Genomic DNA, 16,873 nt, shown 5'->3' with positions numbered 1-16,873 from the left:
TGTCATGACATCATAGTTGTCGGGACTATCATGACATCATAGTTGTCGGGACTATCATGACATCATAGTTGTCGGGACTATCATGACATCATAGTTGTCGGGACTATCATGACATCACGGTTGTCGGGACTGTCATGACATCACGGTTGTCGGGACTGTCATGACATCACGGTTGTCGGGACTGTCATGACATCACAGTTGTCGGGACTGTCATGACATCACAGTTGTCGGGACTGTCATGACATCACAGTTGTCGGGACTGTCATGACATCACAGTTGTCAGGACTGTCGTGACATCACAGTTGTCGGGACTATCGTGACATCATAGTTGTCGGGACTGTCATGACATCATAGTTGTCGGGACTATCATGACATCATAGTTGTCGGGACTATCATGACATCATAGTTGTCGGGACTATCATGACATCATAGTTGTCGGGACTATCATGACATCATAGTTGTCGGGACTGTCATGACATCATAGTTGTCGGGACTATCATGACATCATAGTTGTCGGGACTATCATGACATCATAGTTGTCGGGACTATCATGACATCATAGTTGTCGGGACTATCATGACATCATAGTTGTCGGGACTGTCATGACATCATAGTTGTCGGGACTATCATGACATCATAGTTGTCGGGACTATCATGACATCATAGTTGTCGGGACTGTCATGACATCATAGTTGTCGGGACTATCATGACATCATAGTTGTCGGGACTATCATGACATCATAGTTGTCGGGACTCTCATGACATCATAGTTGTCGGGACTATCATGACATCATAGTTGTCGGGACTGTCATGACATCATAGTTGTCGGGACTGTCATGACATCATAGTTGTCGGGACTGTCATGACATCATAGTTGTCGGGACTGTCATGACATCATAGTTGTCGGGACTGTCATGACATCACAGTTGTCGGGACTGTCATGACATCACAGTTGTCGGGACTGTCATGACATCACAGTTGTCGGGACTGTCATGACATCATAGTTGTCGGGACTGTCATGACATCACAGTTGTCGGGACTGTCATGACATCACAGTTGTCGGGACTGTCATGACATCATAGTTGTCGGGACTGTCATGACATCACAGTTGTCGGGACTGTCATGACATCACAGTTGTCGGGACTGTCATGACATCATAGTTGTCGGGACTGTCATGACATCATAGTTGTCGGGACTGTCATGACATCATAGTTGTCGGGACTGTCATGACATCATAGTTGTCGGGACTGTCATGACATCACAGTTGTCGGGACTGTCATGACATCACAGTTGTCGGGACTGTCATGACATCACAGTTGTCGGGACTGTCATGACATCACAGTTGTCGGGACTGTCATGACATCATAGTTGTCGGGACTGTCATGACATCATAGTTGTCGGGACTGTCATGACATCATAGTTGTCGGGACTGTCATGACATCATAGTTGTCGGGACTGTCATGACATCATAGTTGTCGGGACTGTCATGACATCATAGTTGTCGCGACTGTCATGACATCATAGTTGTCGGGACTGTCATGACATCATAGTTGTCGGGACTGTCATGACATCATAGTTGTCGGGACTGTCATGACATCATAGTTGTCGGGACTGTCATGACATCATAGTTGTCGGGACTGTCATGACATCATAGTTGTCGGGACTGTCATGACATCATAGTTGTCGGGACTGTCATGACATCATAGTTGTCGGGACTATCATGACATCATAGTTGTCGGGACTATCATGACATCATAGTTGTCGGGACTATCATGACATCATAGTTGTCGGGACTGTCATGACATCATAGTTGTCGGGACTATCATGACATCATAGTTGTCGGGACTATCATGACATCATAGTTGTCGGGACTGTCATGACATCATAGTTGTCGGGACTATCATGACATCATAGTTGTCGGGACTGTCATGACATCATAGTTGTCGGGACTATCATGACATCATAGTTGTCGGGACTGTCATGACATCATAGTTGTCGGGACTGTCATGACATCATAGTTGTCGGGACTGTCATGACATCATAGTTGTCGGGACTATCATGACATCATAGTTGTCGGGACTATCATGACATCATAGTTGTCGGGACTGTCATGACATCATAGTTGTCGGGACTATCATGACATCATAGTTGTCAGGACTATCATGACATCATAGTTGGCAGGACTGTCATGACATCATAGTTGTCGGGACTATCATGACATCATAGTTGACAGGACTGTCATGACATCATAGTTGGCAGGACTGTCATGACATCATAGTTCTCATAACGTACCTTTAAAACGAACGTGTTCAAGTTGTCCGGCATCTCTAGTCTGTTGCAGCGACGAACTTCCTGGATGTCGGCGCAGAGAGTCTTCATCTTAGGACTGGACGCCTGGAACACATGGAGTCACATGATTGAACTGATGGATGCATGGATGGATGAACGGGTGGTTGGATGGATGGATGAAGGATGCATGGATGAAAGGATGAACGGATGGAAGGAGCAGCAAAGCAGCAAAGGTCAAATGTAACAGTGACCTCTGACCTGCTGAATCAACCAACATCCTGTTGTGCCTTAAGTTCTTCACGAACGACAGACAAGTCGACAAAATCTGTGAGACACACACACTCCAGACCGGAAAGAAGTGTGTGTGTGTGTGAGTGCGTGTGTGTGTGTCAGGTGTGAGTTTAAGTGTCACTCGACGACCTCGGAGACGGAGATCAGAACGAACTAAGCTGCTGGTGTGAACACACACACACATGTACACACACACACACACACACACACACACACACACACACACATGTACACACACACATGTACACACACACACACACACACACATGTACACACACACACACACACGGATGGATGACCCGGTTATCCATGTGTTCCAGCCCTGGGGAGGTTTGGGTCAGAACTCAGCTGTGAAGCCTGACATACACACACACACACATACATACACACACACACACACACACAAACATTGTGTTAAGATATTTTTTTTAACAATCTACAATCTTTTTTAAAACTTTTTTAGCATTTGAAATATTGTTATATCAATGTGTTCACTAGTTGTCACTCCCTGCTCTAGATTGTGCTTCAACCTCAGATCAGTTTGCTTCATCAAACCAGTAACACATCCTTCAAAAGATTGGTGGACCCAGATGGTGATCAACAAATCCAGGGAAATGTTCTTTTGTGAAGTCTTCTGAAGGTGTTTTTCATTTACTTTGCAACAGTGAAGAAGACGAAGATGAAGATGAGAAGAAGATGAAGATGAAGACGAGATGAAGATGAGAAGAAGATGAAGATGAAGACGAAGACGAAGAAGACGAAGACTAAGACGAAGACCAATCTTGACACGACGTCTTCTCAAGATGGTATCAACGACGCTCTTCCATCATTAACCCTCATCTCTGGGTCAGCGTGACCCCAATAACGAGGATGAAACCAAACACATCTACTGTGACTTCATGAAGCTTCACTTTTAAGTTTCAAAAATTGAAAAATACAATAATAAATACGATTGAAATAATGAATAAACTTGTTCCTGAAGTAAAAACATTCATCATCTCAGAAGTGATTTAACTTTTATTGTGTACTTTCACTTGTTTGATGAAGTCATGCGAGCTCCTCGGGGGAGGTCTGCACCTCCTCTGTGCTCCAGGTACTGACGGGACTTATAACTGGTGTGAAAGTGAATCTACAGACGAACAGACAGAGTCGCTTCAACTACAGACTGTGACTCACAAGTTTCTCCACCAGTGAGTCACAGAAACATCAACAACTTGTTCTTGATAAGACGTGGAAAATAAGAACAAGATGAGAAGATGATCAGAGCCTGATGTGAGGAACAACAGGGAGGAGAAGAGGGAGGAGATGGAGGAGAAGAGGGAGACGTGGAGGAGAAGAGGAAGGAGAAGAGGGAGGAATAGAGGGAGAAAAAAAGGGAGGAGAAGAGGGAGAAAAGGGAGGAAAATAAGTAGAAGGGGTGGGGGAAGAAGGAGGAGAAGAGGCAGAAAAGGAAGGAGAAGAGGGAGGAAAGGAGGTAGAAGAGGGAGGAGAAGAGAAAAAAAAGGAAGGAGAAGAGGGAGGAAAAGCAGGAGAAAAAAAGGGAGAAGAGGAAAAGCGGGAGAAAAAATGGAGGAAAAGAGGGAGAAAAAGAGGGAGGGAAAGAGGGAGGAAAAAGGGAGGGAAAGAGGGAGTAAAAGAGGGAGAAAAAGAGAGAGATGAGGTAGGAAAAAAGGGATGGGAAGAAGGAGGAGAAGAGGTAGAAAAATAGGGAGTAGAGGGAGGAGAAGAGGGAGAAAAAGAGCAAAGATTCCTGAGCTCTTGTGAACGATGAGTGTTCAGGTCACAGTTACGTTGATGCATCTCATCATCATCATCATCTTCATCTTCATCTTCATCATCTTCATCATCATCAGTGAGTCTCAGTCTCTGGACGTCACTGGAGTCAAGACTCAGAGACTCAGGAACGAGGAAGTGATTCGTGTCTGGTTCACTGGTGCGAACAATTCTGAGGAGATATGCTTCGGTAACACAATTATGACAGCTGTGTGTGTGTGTGTGTGGGGGTATGTGTGTGTGTGTGTGTGTGTGTGTGTGTGTGTGTGTGTGTGTGTGTGTGTGTGTGTGTGGGGGGGTGTGTGTGTGTGTGTGTCAAATCTGATGAAGTGGAAAAAACCGTCACATGCAGTAGATTTGACGAACAATAAGTTCAAGCCTCGACTGTGAACTTGTGTTGAAAGCGTCGCACACTTCACTGGACGTCAAACTGAATCTTCTACACAACAACGACCACGAGTCGCACAAAAGAAGGAAGTGAGATGACGAAAATGGAGTCAAAACTGGCGCATCTGGACGCAAACGTGCGACGCCTTTTTCACAATTTTTACCAAAGCGGTTGTTTGACTCGCACCACAAGACGACTTGAAAGGAGGTCCATCTGCTGGGGGCGGGTCTAAAGGTAGTAGAGGGTCAAAATGGCCGACGGCAGAGTCAGATTGCAACCGTTTTGTTGTGCGAAAGTGTAAAAAAAACAACTTCAAACTTGCAGAACTTCTTCCTCTCACCATCACCTAAACACTGGAACGCACCACTAAAGTGAAGCTAATGGCTACAGTGCAGAAACACTTCCTCGATCTCGAAGTGACCCGTTTCTCTTGACCTTGGATTTGCAAATGAAAAAACAAGGTCATCATTAACTTTGCTTCGACTGCAGTTCATACAAAACTCTGCAGCCAGAATTCTGAGCCGCTCTAGTAGAAGAACTCACATTTCTCCTTCAAACTCTTCACTAGTTTCTTTCAGGATCATTTTAAAATTCTGGTTCTTACTTTCAGATCTATTCATGGTCAGACCTTCCATCAGTGATCTGATCCAGACTTACACCCCAGCTCGGGCTCTGAGGTCTGTGGATCAGAATCTAGTGATGGTTCCTGAACTTCAGGACCAGAGGAGAGAAATCCTTCCAGACTGTTGCTCCTAAGCTTTGGAACCATATCTGTGTTTGATGATCTACTGACTCCTTCAAGAAACATCTGTGTTTGATGATCTACTGACTCCTTCAAGAAACATCTCTGTGTTTGATGATCTACTGACTCCTTCAAGAAACATCTGTGTTTGATGATCTACTGACTCCTTCAAGAAACATCTGTGTTTGATGATCTACTGACTCCTTCAAGAAACATCTCTGTGTTTGATGATCTACTGACTCCTTCAAGAAACATCTGTGTTTGATGATCTACTGACTCCTTCAAGAAACATCTGTGTTTGATGATCTACTGACTCCTTCAAGAAACATCTTTGTTTGATGATCTACTGACTCCTTCAAGAAACATGTGTGTTTGATGATCTACTGACTCCTTCAAGAAACATGTGTGTTTGATGATCTACTGACTCCTTCAAGAAACATCTGTGTTTGATGATCTACTGACTCCTTCAAGAAACATCTTTGTTTGATGATCTACTGACTCCTTCAAGAAACATCTGTGTTTGATGATCTACTGACTCCTTCAAGAAACATCTGTGTTTGATGATCTACTGACTCCTTCAAGAAACATCTGTGTTTGATGATCTACTGACTCCTTCAAGAAACATCTGTGTTTGATGATCTACTGACTCCTTCAAGAAACATCTGTGTTTGATGATCTACTGACTCCTTCAAGAAACATCTGTGTTTGATGATCTACTGACTCCTTCAAGAAACATCTTTGTTTGATGATCTACTGACTCCTTCAAGAAACATCTGTGTTTGATGATCTACTGACTCCTTCAAGAAACATCTGTGTTTGATGATCTACTGACTCCTTCAAGAAACATCTGTGTTTGATGATCTACTGACACCTTCAAGAAACATCTGTGTTTGATGATCTACTGACTCCTTCAAGAAACATCTTTGTTTGATGATCTACTGACACCTTCAAGAAACATCTGTGTTTGATGATCTACTGACTCCTTCAAGAAACATCTGTGTTTGATGATCTACTGACTCCTTCAAGAAACATCTTTGTTTGATGATCTACTGACACCTTCAAGAAACATCTGTGTTTGATGATCTACTGACTCCTTCAAGAAACATCTGTGTTTGATGATCTACTGACTCCTTCAAGAAACATCTGTGTTTGATGATCTACTGACTCCTTCAAGAAACATCTGTGTTTGATGATCTACTGACTCCTTCAAGAAACATCTGTGTTTGATGATCTACTGACTCGGACTCAACTTCTCTTGAAGGTTGTGATCCAGGAGAAGAGGAAAAAACACAGAATAAACACTGAGATGAAATGAAAGATGATCTTAAATTAATTTAATAAAATAATTTGTTGCCGACTTGAAATATTTGTTCCTTTCACTTGAACCGTGCGATCTCACAGGGAGTGTCTGGAGGTGAGAAGATCTCAGGAAGTGCAGCGACCAGAGAGAAAACGGCAGCGATGGCGGCGATAAGAGAAGAGGAAGAGGGTGAGGGAAAAGAGAAGAGGAAGAGGGTGAGGACACGACAGTGGAATAGAGGAAGGATGTGGTGGACGAGGACCGAGTCAATAAAGACGACTCCTCGTCACTTTTTTTAATGGACTTCATCTCCATCAAAACCAGAAGTGGAAGAAAAAAAAGTCTGAATGAGTTTCATCTGTAATCGTTGATTCCAGGAACTGGTCGTGATCGTCCGGTAACATCTACAGGTGTTTCCACTAATGAGAGCGTGAGGAGCTTCAGTGACTCACGGAGGAATTTATTGAGTTTCATCTTCGAGGAACCATGTGTGTGTGTGTGAAGCAGATCCATCAGCAGATGTTCGAGGGCCGTGGATTCAACGTTTCCCCGTTTATTAGCTCGAGGAACACGTCGGTTCCATGTCCGTGGAGTTAAACCGGACCTTCTAAACTTCTTGTGACATCAAGCTTGAAGAAAGACTTGTTTAAATTGTTTCGCTACAATTCCTGACGTCGAGGTTTCAACACAAGACGGATGTTACAGACGAGTGCTGCGTCTCAAATCACACACTTGTGTACTCAAAGTTAGTATTTCTAGTGCGTAAGTGTGTCTCAATTCTTAGTATGTAAATGTAGTGCTCCATACACACTAGATTGTCACTAAAACACACACAAAACTGAGTATGGATCGAAGGACACTTTCTACACTAAACGACTCCATCTTAGTGACGTTATAAACTGAAGTTACGTCATATACAGTATATATATTCATATACTTACAGGTGTATTTTCAGCAGCAGTAGAAGGACGACACGTCTTCGGCGCTGATACCAGCGTAAATATCTCGCGAATATTTTGATTCCCATATTTTTTCTTTCTTTATTTTTCCAAACTTGCAAAACGTGCCACCAGCAGGTGGCGATAGTGTTCCTACAGCTGGTTGAAATCATCCTTAAATAGTAGTAGAAGAAGAAGCTGTTGCGTCATTTCCTGTTAGTGTGTAGCAGCAGAGTTTGATTTGATACATACTATCTGTGAAGGATTAGTTACTAGTTAGTATGTACACTATCCTGATGCATACTAACTTCTAGTATACTAAGAGAAGTATGCGATTTGAGACACAGAAGAGCAGTTTGGAGGTACTTCGATGTTTTTAAGTGTATTTTTGGACAAAGATGAAGACAACTGAGCTCCAGTCGCTACATTAAAATGAACAAAAATGTTTTGTCTATCACTCTAAAAAGAACACTTTAGTAATAATAAAACAATCCCAACCCTTAGTCGACATGAGGGTGAGAAGAGAATGAGTGAAATTAAATATTTGTGTCTCCCTTTTAGTCGAGTAAAGAAGGGCTAAGATGGTGGAAAAAGGGCCAAAAATGTTAAAATCCCAAATAGAAACCTTTTTTGTTGTAACACGCTGGAACGAGAGCGAGGACGGATCCCACGGATCCAGACGCCGAAGAGAGACGAGCGTAGAAGTGGCGACAAAACGGCGTCGGACGGGAAGGATTTTCACGAGCGTTTGAAAAATGTTCGCGTCTCACTTGGAGAGCGAGGCCTCGGAGGGAAGTCTCCTCGAACACAAAAGGTTCGTAAGACATGTGTTTTCGAACCGCACGGATCCTACAAAAGCATCCCGTGGGTCGAACAGAGAATCTTTCAAAAGGTCAAACGCACTGAGGATCGGACGAAAATACACCGAATTACTTCCACCGCACGCCTGCAACACCTTCTCCGCTCGACTCTGAACCGTCAAACACAAACCGTCACGACATCATTTTGTACGCGACACAAACACGTCTCAACACCGGTTGCTCGGCCCGAACTACTGCCGGATCTGTTCGGTGACGTCTCTCTGCGCCCGACCGGTGGCCGGAGGTCACGTCCACGTCACCTTTTCGGCGCCGTCCAGGCTTGTACGGAACCGGAGTGAAGTGGGTTCTACCGATAGTATCTGTTACCATGTACTGTACGGAGCGTCCTAGAAACTCAGGTTGACTCGCTTGTGAACCTCTTGGACAAACATGACCCGGACTGGACTTCTCGGCTGGTCCAGGACTCTCGTAACCTCTCGTTCGTCCAGATTTCAGAGCAACTTTATAAAGTAATGAAGTGTAAAACATGGTCATGATGCAGAATTTACTGCGTCTTGAAGAACATTCACTACATGCGAGTCATTCACGAGTTACCCTTTAAGAATGTACATCTAGATATAAACACATTCAATCTGTATCGATGCTGCCCAGACATGTTGCAAAAACCCCCCTTCCCATAATGTAGCGCAACAGTTTGCGCCTCCACATTGTCTTTATGTGAAAATTATTCCCTTTAAAAATCATTAAAACCTGTTTTATTGTCGCTCAATGAAGCCGGAGCTGATCTGGTTCCAGTGTCTACGACCGAGAGAACAAGAATCCTCGCGAGAACATTCACAGACCGGGCTTCTCAGCTGGTCCAGGACTCTCGTAACCTCTCGTTCGTCCAGATTTCAGTGCAACTTTATAAAGTAATGAGTTTAAAACATGGTCATGATGAGAAGTTACTGCGTCTTGAAGAACATTCACTAAATGTGAGTCATTCACGAGTTACCCTTTAAGAATGTACAACTAGATATAAACACATTCAATCTGTATCGATGTTTCAACCCCCCCTTCCCATACTGTAGCGCAACAGTTTGTGCCTCCACGTTTTCTTTATTTGAAAATCATTACCTTTTAAATCATTGAAACATGTTGATCTGGTCTCGATGTCTATGACCGAGGGAAGGAGAATCCTCGCCAGTCATCATTAGACGCAGCAAAGTAACGCTGTGAGTCATCGGCGTACAAGTGTACAACATGGTCTTGGTCAGGCAGAAGGTTCCAGTTCCACCACGACTCATCAAACATCATCTGGTTCAAGCCTCCTGCTCCCAAAGATACAACATGGCGGTCGATAAACACGGAGATCACGATTTGACGCCACAGTCATCACAGGACTCCAAATCAAAAGCCGAGTCAGACTTCGACCCGGTGATGACTGTGGCGTCAAAGCGTGATCCGCAATGTTGATTTGAGAATGACTCAAGGTTTCAGTTTCAAATGAATACAAATAAATACAGACTTCAGATAAAAAACAAGGTCATCATTAACTTTGCTTCGACTGCAGTTCATACAAAACTCTGCAGCCAGAATTCTGAGCCGCTCTAGTAGAAGAACTCACATTTCTCCTTCAAACTCTTCACTAGTTTCTTTCAGGATCATTTTAAAATTCTGGTTCTTACTTTCAGATCTATTCATGGTCAGACCTTCCATCAGTGATCTGATCCAGACTTACACCCCAGCTCGGGCTCTGAGGTCTGTGGATCAGAATCTACTGATGGTTCCTGAACTTCCGGACCAGAGGAGAGAAATCCTTCCAGGCTGTTTCTCCTAAGCTTGGGAACCATCTATGTATTTGATGATCTACTGACTCCTTCAAGAAACATCTGTGTTTGATGATCTACTGACTCCTTCAAGAAACATCTGTGTTTGATGATCTACTGACTCCTTCAAGAAACATCTGTGTTTGATGATCTACTGACTCCTTCAAGAAACATCTCAAGACACTTTTATTTGAGCTTTTCCTTGACTTTCTGAGACTCCTGTGTTGTTCTCAGTATTATCTTGATCTTTTAAGTATTTATTTTATTGAGTATTGTTTTGATTGTTTATGCGCTTTGTGACCCTGGTCTGGAAAAAGCTCTCTACAAATATAAATTACTTTATAGTAGAAGACACAACGATCACCCTTGCAAGTCGTTCAAGATGGTAAACTAGTTAAGAAAAGGTTTAAAAACATGTGATTTTTGGGGTCATTTCGACACATTTGGACACGAGAGTCTGACCCGAGAGCGACGCGACGATCAGACGTCAACAAGAGTTGCTTCATCGACTCCCCCACACCCTGGTGGACACACAGGATGTGAAGGTCCAAACCGTATTCCCAGGATTCCTTTCTCAAGGCCGTTTCCACGGCGACGGACTGACACTCGACATTCCACTATTCCTACGGGGGTCTTCACGGACAACGCTGTCCAGCGTGTGTGTGTGTGTGTGCATGTGTGTGCGTGTGTGTGTGTGTGTGTGTGTGTGCGCGTGTGTGTGCGAGTGTGTGTGCGTGTGTGCGTTGGACTAAACATCCTTAACCAGATCAGTCTCCTGAGAGTTTGTGTGAACGTGTGTGTTCATCCGACCATTTTAAGACTTAACAACATCACCCAGAGTGCTTTGCAGCAGCGGGGAGACCTTGACCTTAATCCACGTTAAAAAAACAAACAAACCCCACATCTGTCTTTTCCTGCCGTTGAGACAACGTTGAGTCAAACTTTATTAAACGTAAGATCGTCTGGAATGTCGTTCGCATCATGACTCGGTGACGGCGAGAAACTAATGAATCAAATCTAATCTATTAATAAATAAGGATTAGAATACATTCATAAAACATTCATAGTTTTCGTTTTTTAAAAAAAGTATTGAACTTTTACAAAATAAGTTATACATAAATAATATTGGGATGACCAAGTAGTACAGGATGTGTGTGTGTGTGTATTATTAAAGATTATTATTATTATCTGCCTCAAGGTGACATTTATGATGCCGTGCAGCTGGTTATATTTATAGATTAATTGTAGATCAAAGATCATGTAGAAAAGCAAAGACAACGTCGTGTTTTTAAAAGCTATAATGTACTTCCGTCAATAAAACTATTTGAACTAGTGCTGCACGATATTGGAAATATGTGCGATATTCAATATTAACGCGATCATTTTTTCTTTCAACTAAAAATGCCGACACGCGCAGAATCAAGTACTTTAGTGAAGGTCCGGGGGTTTAAAGAAGGAAAACGATGATATTTTCCTTTAGTTTCAACGCTTCGGTGTCGACATGATGGTAGAAAAATATCACTTCTAACGCTCAGACTCGCGGGACTTGCATCGGTTTCCCACGAAACTGAGCGACATCAGAGAGGAGCCGCCGGCGCGTCGTGATATCACCAAATCAATAATAAATCCTTGTACACGCACACATAACACTTTATAAATGACGCTAACAACTTAGCTCGTTAGCATACGGTGAAGACGCACACATAACACTTTATAAATGACACTAACAACTTAGCTCGTTAGCATACGGTGAAGACGCACACATAACACTTTATAAATGACGCTAACAACTTAGCTCGTTAGCATACGGTGAAGACGCACACATAACACTTTATAAATGACGCTAACAACTTAGCTCGTTAGCATACGGTGAAGACGCACACATAACACTTTATAAATGACGCTAACAACTTAGCTCGTTAGCATACGGTGAAGACGCACACATAACACTTTATAAATGACGCTAACAACTTAGCTCGTTAGCATACGGTGAAGACGCACACATAACACTTTATAAATGACGCTAACAACTTAGCTCGTTAGCATACGGTGAAGACGGACAGGTTTGTTTGGAAGTTCACGATCTTCTAAGAAAACAACTGAGACGAGATGAAAACAATATATTGCTTTAACAAAGGAGGTTGAAAGAGACGAGTGACTGGATCACTAGTGTTTGACTAGATCATAAGTTAGTATTACTTCACTGGATCACTAGTGTTTGACTAGATCAGAAGTTAGTATTACTTCACTGGATCACTAGTGTTTGACTAGATCATAAGTTAGTATTACTTCACTGGATCACTAGTGTTTGACTAGATCAGAAGTTAGTATTACTTCACTGGATCACTAGTGTTTGACTAGATCATAAGTTAGTATTACTTCACTGGATCACTAGTGTTTGACTAGATCACAAGTTAGTATTACTTCACTGGATCACTAGTGTTTGACTAGATCATAAGTTAGTATTACTTCACTGGATCACTAGTGTTTGACTAGATCATAAGTTAGTATTACTTCACTGGATCACTAGTGTTTGACTAGATCACAAGTTAGTATTACTTCACTGGATCACTAGTGTTTGACTAGATCACAAGTTAGTATTACTTCACTGTATATACTGAGCCGGCAAGACGTGTCGCCATAGCAACCGAGCCTAACAAGCTGCACAGTTCACAGACAGACGGAGACGTAAACGACAACGAGACATAGAAGTACAAATTAACAACTTTACAGAAAGTGCCACTGTTTGATTAAAGTACACATTTAAGAAATTATTTATTGATCAATGAAAAATGACATGTTCTCGATATGCATCTCGAACGAGCCAATATCACGATATCGATATTTTTTCCATGTATCGTGCAGCCCTCATTTTAAATATTCGATTGACTAGATCTTACACATGTACATTATTCTGTTAAGATATAAAAATAAAATGGATGCGAAATCATCTTCTCGCTCAATCCTAACTTGATCCATTCTTACAACTTGCAAGTATTTGTTCCACAAACTGCTCCAGTTCATGCTAACGTTCCAAGCGTCGTCATGACGGAGTGTGATCTTCTCAAACCTCTTGTACGTGATCATTCCTCGCACCTGCGATCTGAAGCCGTTTCGACGGGAGAAAGTAAACGATGACCTCATGTGTTTATCACAAACGCTCCGGCGTTGGCCGACGCGTCGACGTCGAGCAGCTGCTTTTGTTTTCCATCACTGGAGTCGTACTCGCAACACCTGCCGCTCTGCTCGCTCACCGACTCGCCGAAATACACTCGGAGTCACGTCGGTGAAGGTCATAAAACCTGCAGAATCATCTTCCAAACGCGTCCTAAGACGGACAAATGTGGTCTAAAGTCTTGAGTTCTTGCTCTTCCCGTCAAACATCCTTCTCACGACGTCCTGCAGCTCTTTCTGTCTTTTCGGTGAGTCACTGGTTCCATTTCAAAAGACTTCTACCACAGATTTCCAACCACTCATCAACCGTCCATGATTGCTTTCTCTGCGACCTGCCAAGGAAACCCTAAACCCCGACTTCTCTTCTCCTCGCTGCTCATCAGACTCTCTGCACCGTCGTCGTGTTCAGTCGTCGCATGGAAATGATCTTCACGATAAACACAAAACCAGAAGATTTTCATCAAATGTCTTTTCTTTAACCCACACAACTTATTTTTCCCCTCGCCCTCACAAAATGAGCCAAAGATGACACGACAACACTTCGGTATTCTCGTACGAGAAGACGACATTAACTTGATACACGATCCTGGTTCGCCGTCATCCCATCTACTGGTGTGCCTCAGGGCTCCGTCCTGGGCCCCTTTCTTTATCCTTCAGACGTGTCAGATTCCGGCTCTTCATCTCCTCCTCAAGTCACTCTCTTCACCTTCATCTCTCCTCCAACTCAACAGTAACCAAACTATCAAACTCAAGGTCATAATCCCTCACATTCCCCCCTTTAAAAGGTTCCTATCCTCCACCCGTCAACCCTGGGACTACTAGAAACCCTGGGACTGTCAGAAACTGAACAAACTGGATTCGACAGGTGGGTTTTGTGCAGGACTACTAAAAGCAAGGGTGAGATATTATGCCAGAGACAACTCTGTGAAAGACTGTGAAAACAACTAAACTAGCAAAACTTTTGAGATTTTTTTTGGTTTTTAATCACATTTTAATTTTTAACTGTTATGGTTATTATTTCAATAAAGTGTTTATAAAATAATTTATTTAAATAATAGTTAATGTGCAAATGTTTAGTACAATTGTACATTTTCTTGCAATTAAACTTCTGACCGCTAAATGGCGCGATCCCAGCGATAGCTGAGGACGAGAGGATACAATGATGACTGAGGACAAGAGGATACAGTGAGTCCAGCAGCTTTAAAAGCTTTTAACGACTTTGTCAAACAAAATAATATTTTATCTCGTCTTTTAAAGCACTTATGGGCCACAAAAGATGACTTGGTGGGTATTATTAAGCTGATAAAGTAAGTAAGTAATTTATATTTATATAGAGCTTTTCCAGACCAGGGTCACAAAGCGCTTAAACAATCAAAACAATACTCAATAAAATATATATTTAAAAGATCAAGATAATACTGAGACAGACACGGGAGTCTCAGAGAATCAAGGAAAAGCTCAAATAAAAGTGTCTTCAAGATTTAAATTAAATTTAGATTAAAGTAAAACACTTTATCAAAATAAAAACAAAACAAAGGTTTAAAAAAAAAAAAATCAAGAAAAAAGTTAAATAAACAAGAAGAGTTTGAGAACTTTCTGAATTACTGTAAGGAATAAGTCAAGAAAAACATTTAAAAAACAAGTTGCATTAACATTAAAGTTAATTTATTTGAAATCAAATTTCAAATTTCAAATTTCAAAAGAAGAATTGAACTTGTTTCTGTGTGTAAATACGTTTAACCTCCGTGTTGATGCTACCAGCACAGAAGTGAGAGTGAGGCGATACCACTGTAGACCAGCTGAAGCGGTGGCGTGACGGAGGATGTGGCGAAGGCTGCACTCGCACACTTCCACGAAATCACTCGTGACTGAACGCGTCAGTCCATCGCGTCGACCTCCGCTTCTCAGAATCCTGCGATCCCCGCCAGAGGTTTTCAGCAGACGAGCGAAGAAATGTGTCGTTTCGCCTGCAAACCTCAGCCCGGGTTCTAAGAACGCTTACGTAACCGAAGTACTCGATGCAAACATCACTTACGCAAAAAAATCGTGAGGCTGCGGCTGAAAAGTCGGAGTCACGGTGAAAGTGAACTTCCTTCGAGACAGAAGTAACAGATTTAGAGAAATCGTTTCTGTTAAACTCGAGGTCGGTTTAGTTCATTCTAACATCAGAAGGTATCGAAGCTTTTAACTTCTCAACCGCCGAAGCTTCAACTCTCGTTTCCGAACTTCTCGTCCATTATTATCGAAAAACATTTTATCGTTTCAACTCTCGAGCGACGCCAAAATACAAGAATCATTTTTCTTTTGTGAATCTCAGCCTCGAGTATAAAAACAAACCTTTGATGATTTCGGCGTCACTTACACAGGTGATTAAAAGTATCAAGTTTAATTAACTATTGTTGATGCGTAAACAATGGTGACCACAACAGTCAACAAAATGGAACAAATCAAATCACGTGCTGGACTGCATTTTTATAATCTTTTTTTTTTTTTTTTTACGTGAATATCAATATTACATAGATTTAAAAATAGTAGTGCCCAGGACGGAGCCCTGAGGAACACCAATGATGGGATGATGGTGAACCAGGATCATATATCAAGTTAATGTTTAAAGAGGTTGAAAGTGTTAAAGCAGTTCATGCTAATGTTTGTTCGTCAACACGTTTAAGACCAGATTTAGTTTGTGTTTTTGTAAGTTTTTAAAAGACATTAATAATAAAAAACAACAATCGAATGTTAAGAAAAGTCAATTGTTTGGGAGGATTTTCTCCCTTTTGAGCGTTAAACAGATGGAACGACAGAATTACTGCAATAAATATTCGTTATACAAGTTGAATAGAGCTTTGTGTACTATTGACCTTTCTGTGTGTAGTTAGTATATTCTTCCCGTGTCGTGTGGGTTTACTCCGGACACTCCGGTTTCCTCCCACAATCCAAAAACATACAGAGGTTGATCAAGAACTTTGGGAAATTGTCCGTAGGTATGAGTGTGTGTGTGTGAATGGTTGTCTGTCTTTGTGTGTCCTGAGACAGACTGGCCTCCTGTCTAGGGTGTCCCCTGCCTCTCGCCCTATGATACTGGGATAGACTCCAGTCTCCCCGCGACCCCCACAAGGGATAAAGCGGTAGAAAATGAATGAATGAATGGAAACAAAATTCCTACAGCAAAAAAAAAAGCAGCAACTATTTATATTTTATAGTACATTAAATATTAATGCACTGAAGGTTCTGACGTTAAGTTCGTTTGTACGAGTCTGATAATGACCCAAGAAATACATGAAAACTGCATTTTTTTAACAGAAAGAAAGTTGAAAGTATTTGACATAATTAATGAAGGACATGTTGTATA

General features: G+C 42.1%; 1 protein-coding gene across 3 annotated transcripts in view; it reads right to left on the bottom strand.

Moving 5' to 3' along the window:
- sh2b3 (SH2B adaptor protein 3) overlaps positions 1–16,873 on the bottom strand; it is a 62,199-nt gene that overhangs the window by 6,427 nt on the left and 38,899 nt on the right. For all 3 annotated transcript variants that reach the window (XM_087812461.1, XM_087812480.1, XM_087812470.1), the window contains exon 3: positions 2,293–2,394. In XM_087812461.1, coding sequence (XP_087668587.1) covers positions 2,293–2,394 — 102 coding nt within the window. The remainder of the gene's footprint in view (positions 1–2,292; positions 2,395–16,873) is intronic.

Source organism: Callionymus lyra, chromosome 1, assembly GCF_982586985.1.
Source record: "Callionymus lyra chromosome 1, fCalLyr1.hap1.1, whole genome shotgun sequence".
Classification (NCBI taxonomy): Eukaryota; Metazoa; Chordata; class Actinopteri; order Syngnathiformes; family Callionymidae; genus Callionymus; species Callionymus lyra.
The sequence above is the reverse complement of the archived record's forward strand: the minus strand, read 5'-3'. Positions and strand labels throughout refer to the sequence as shown.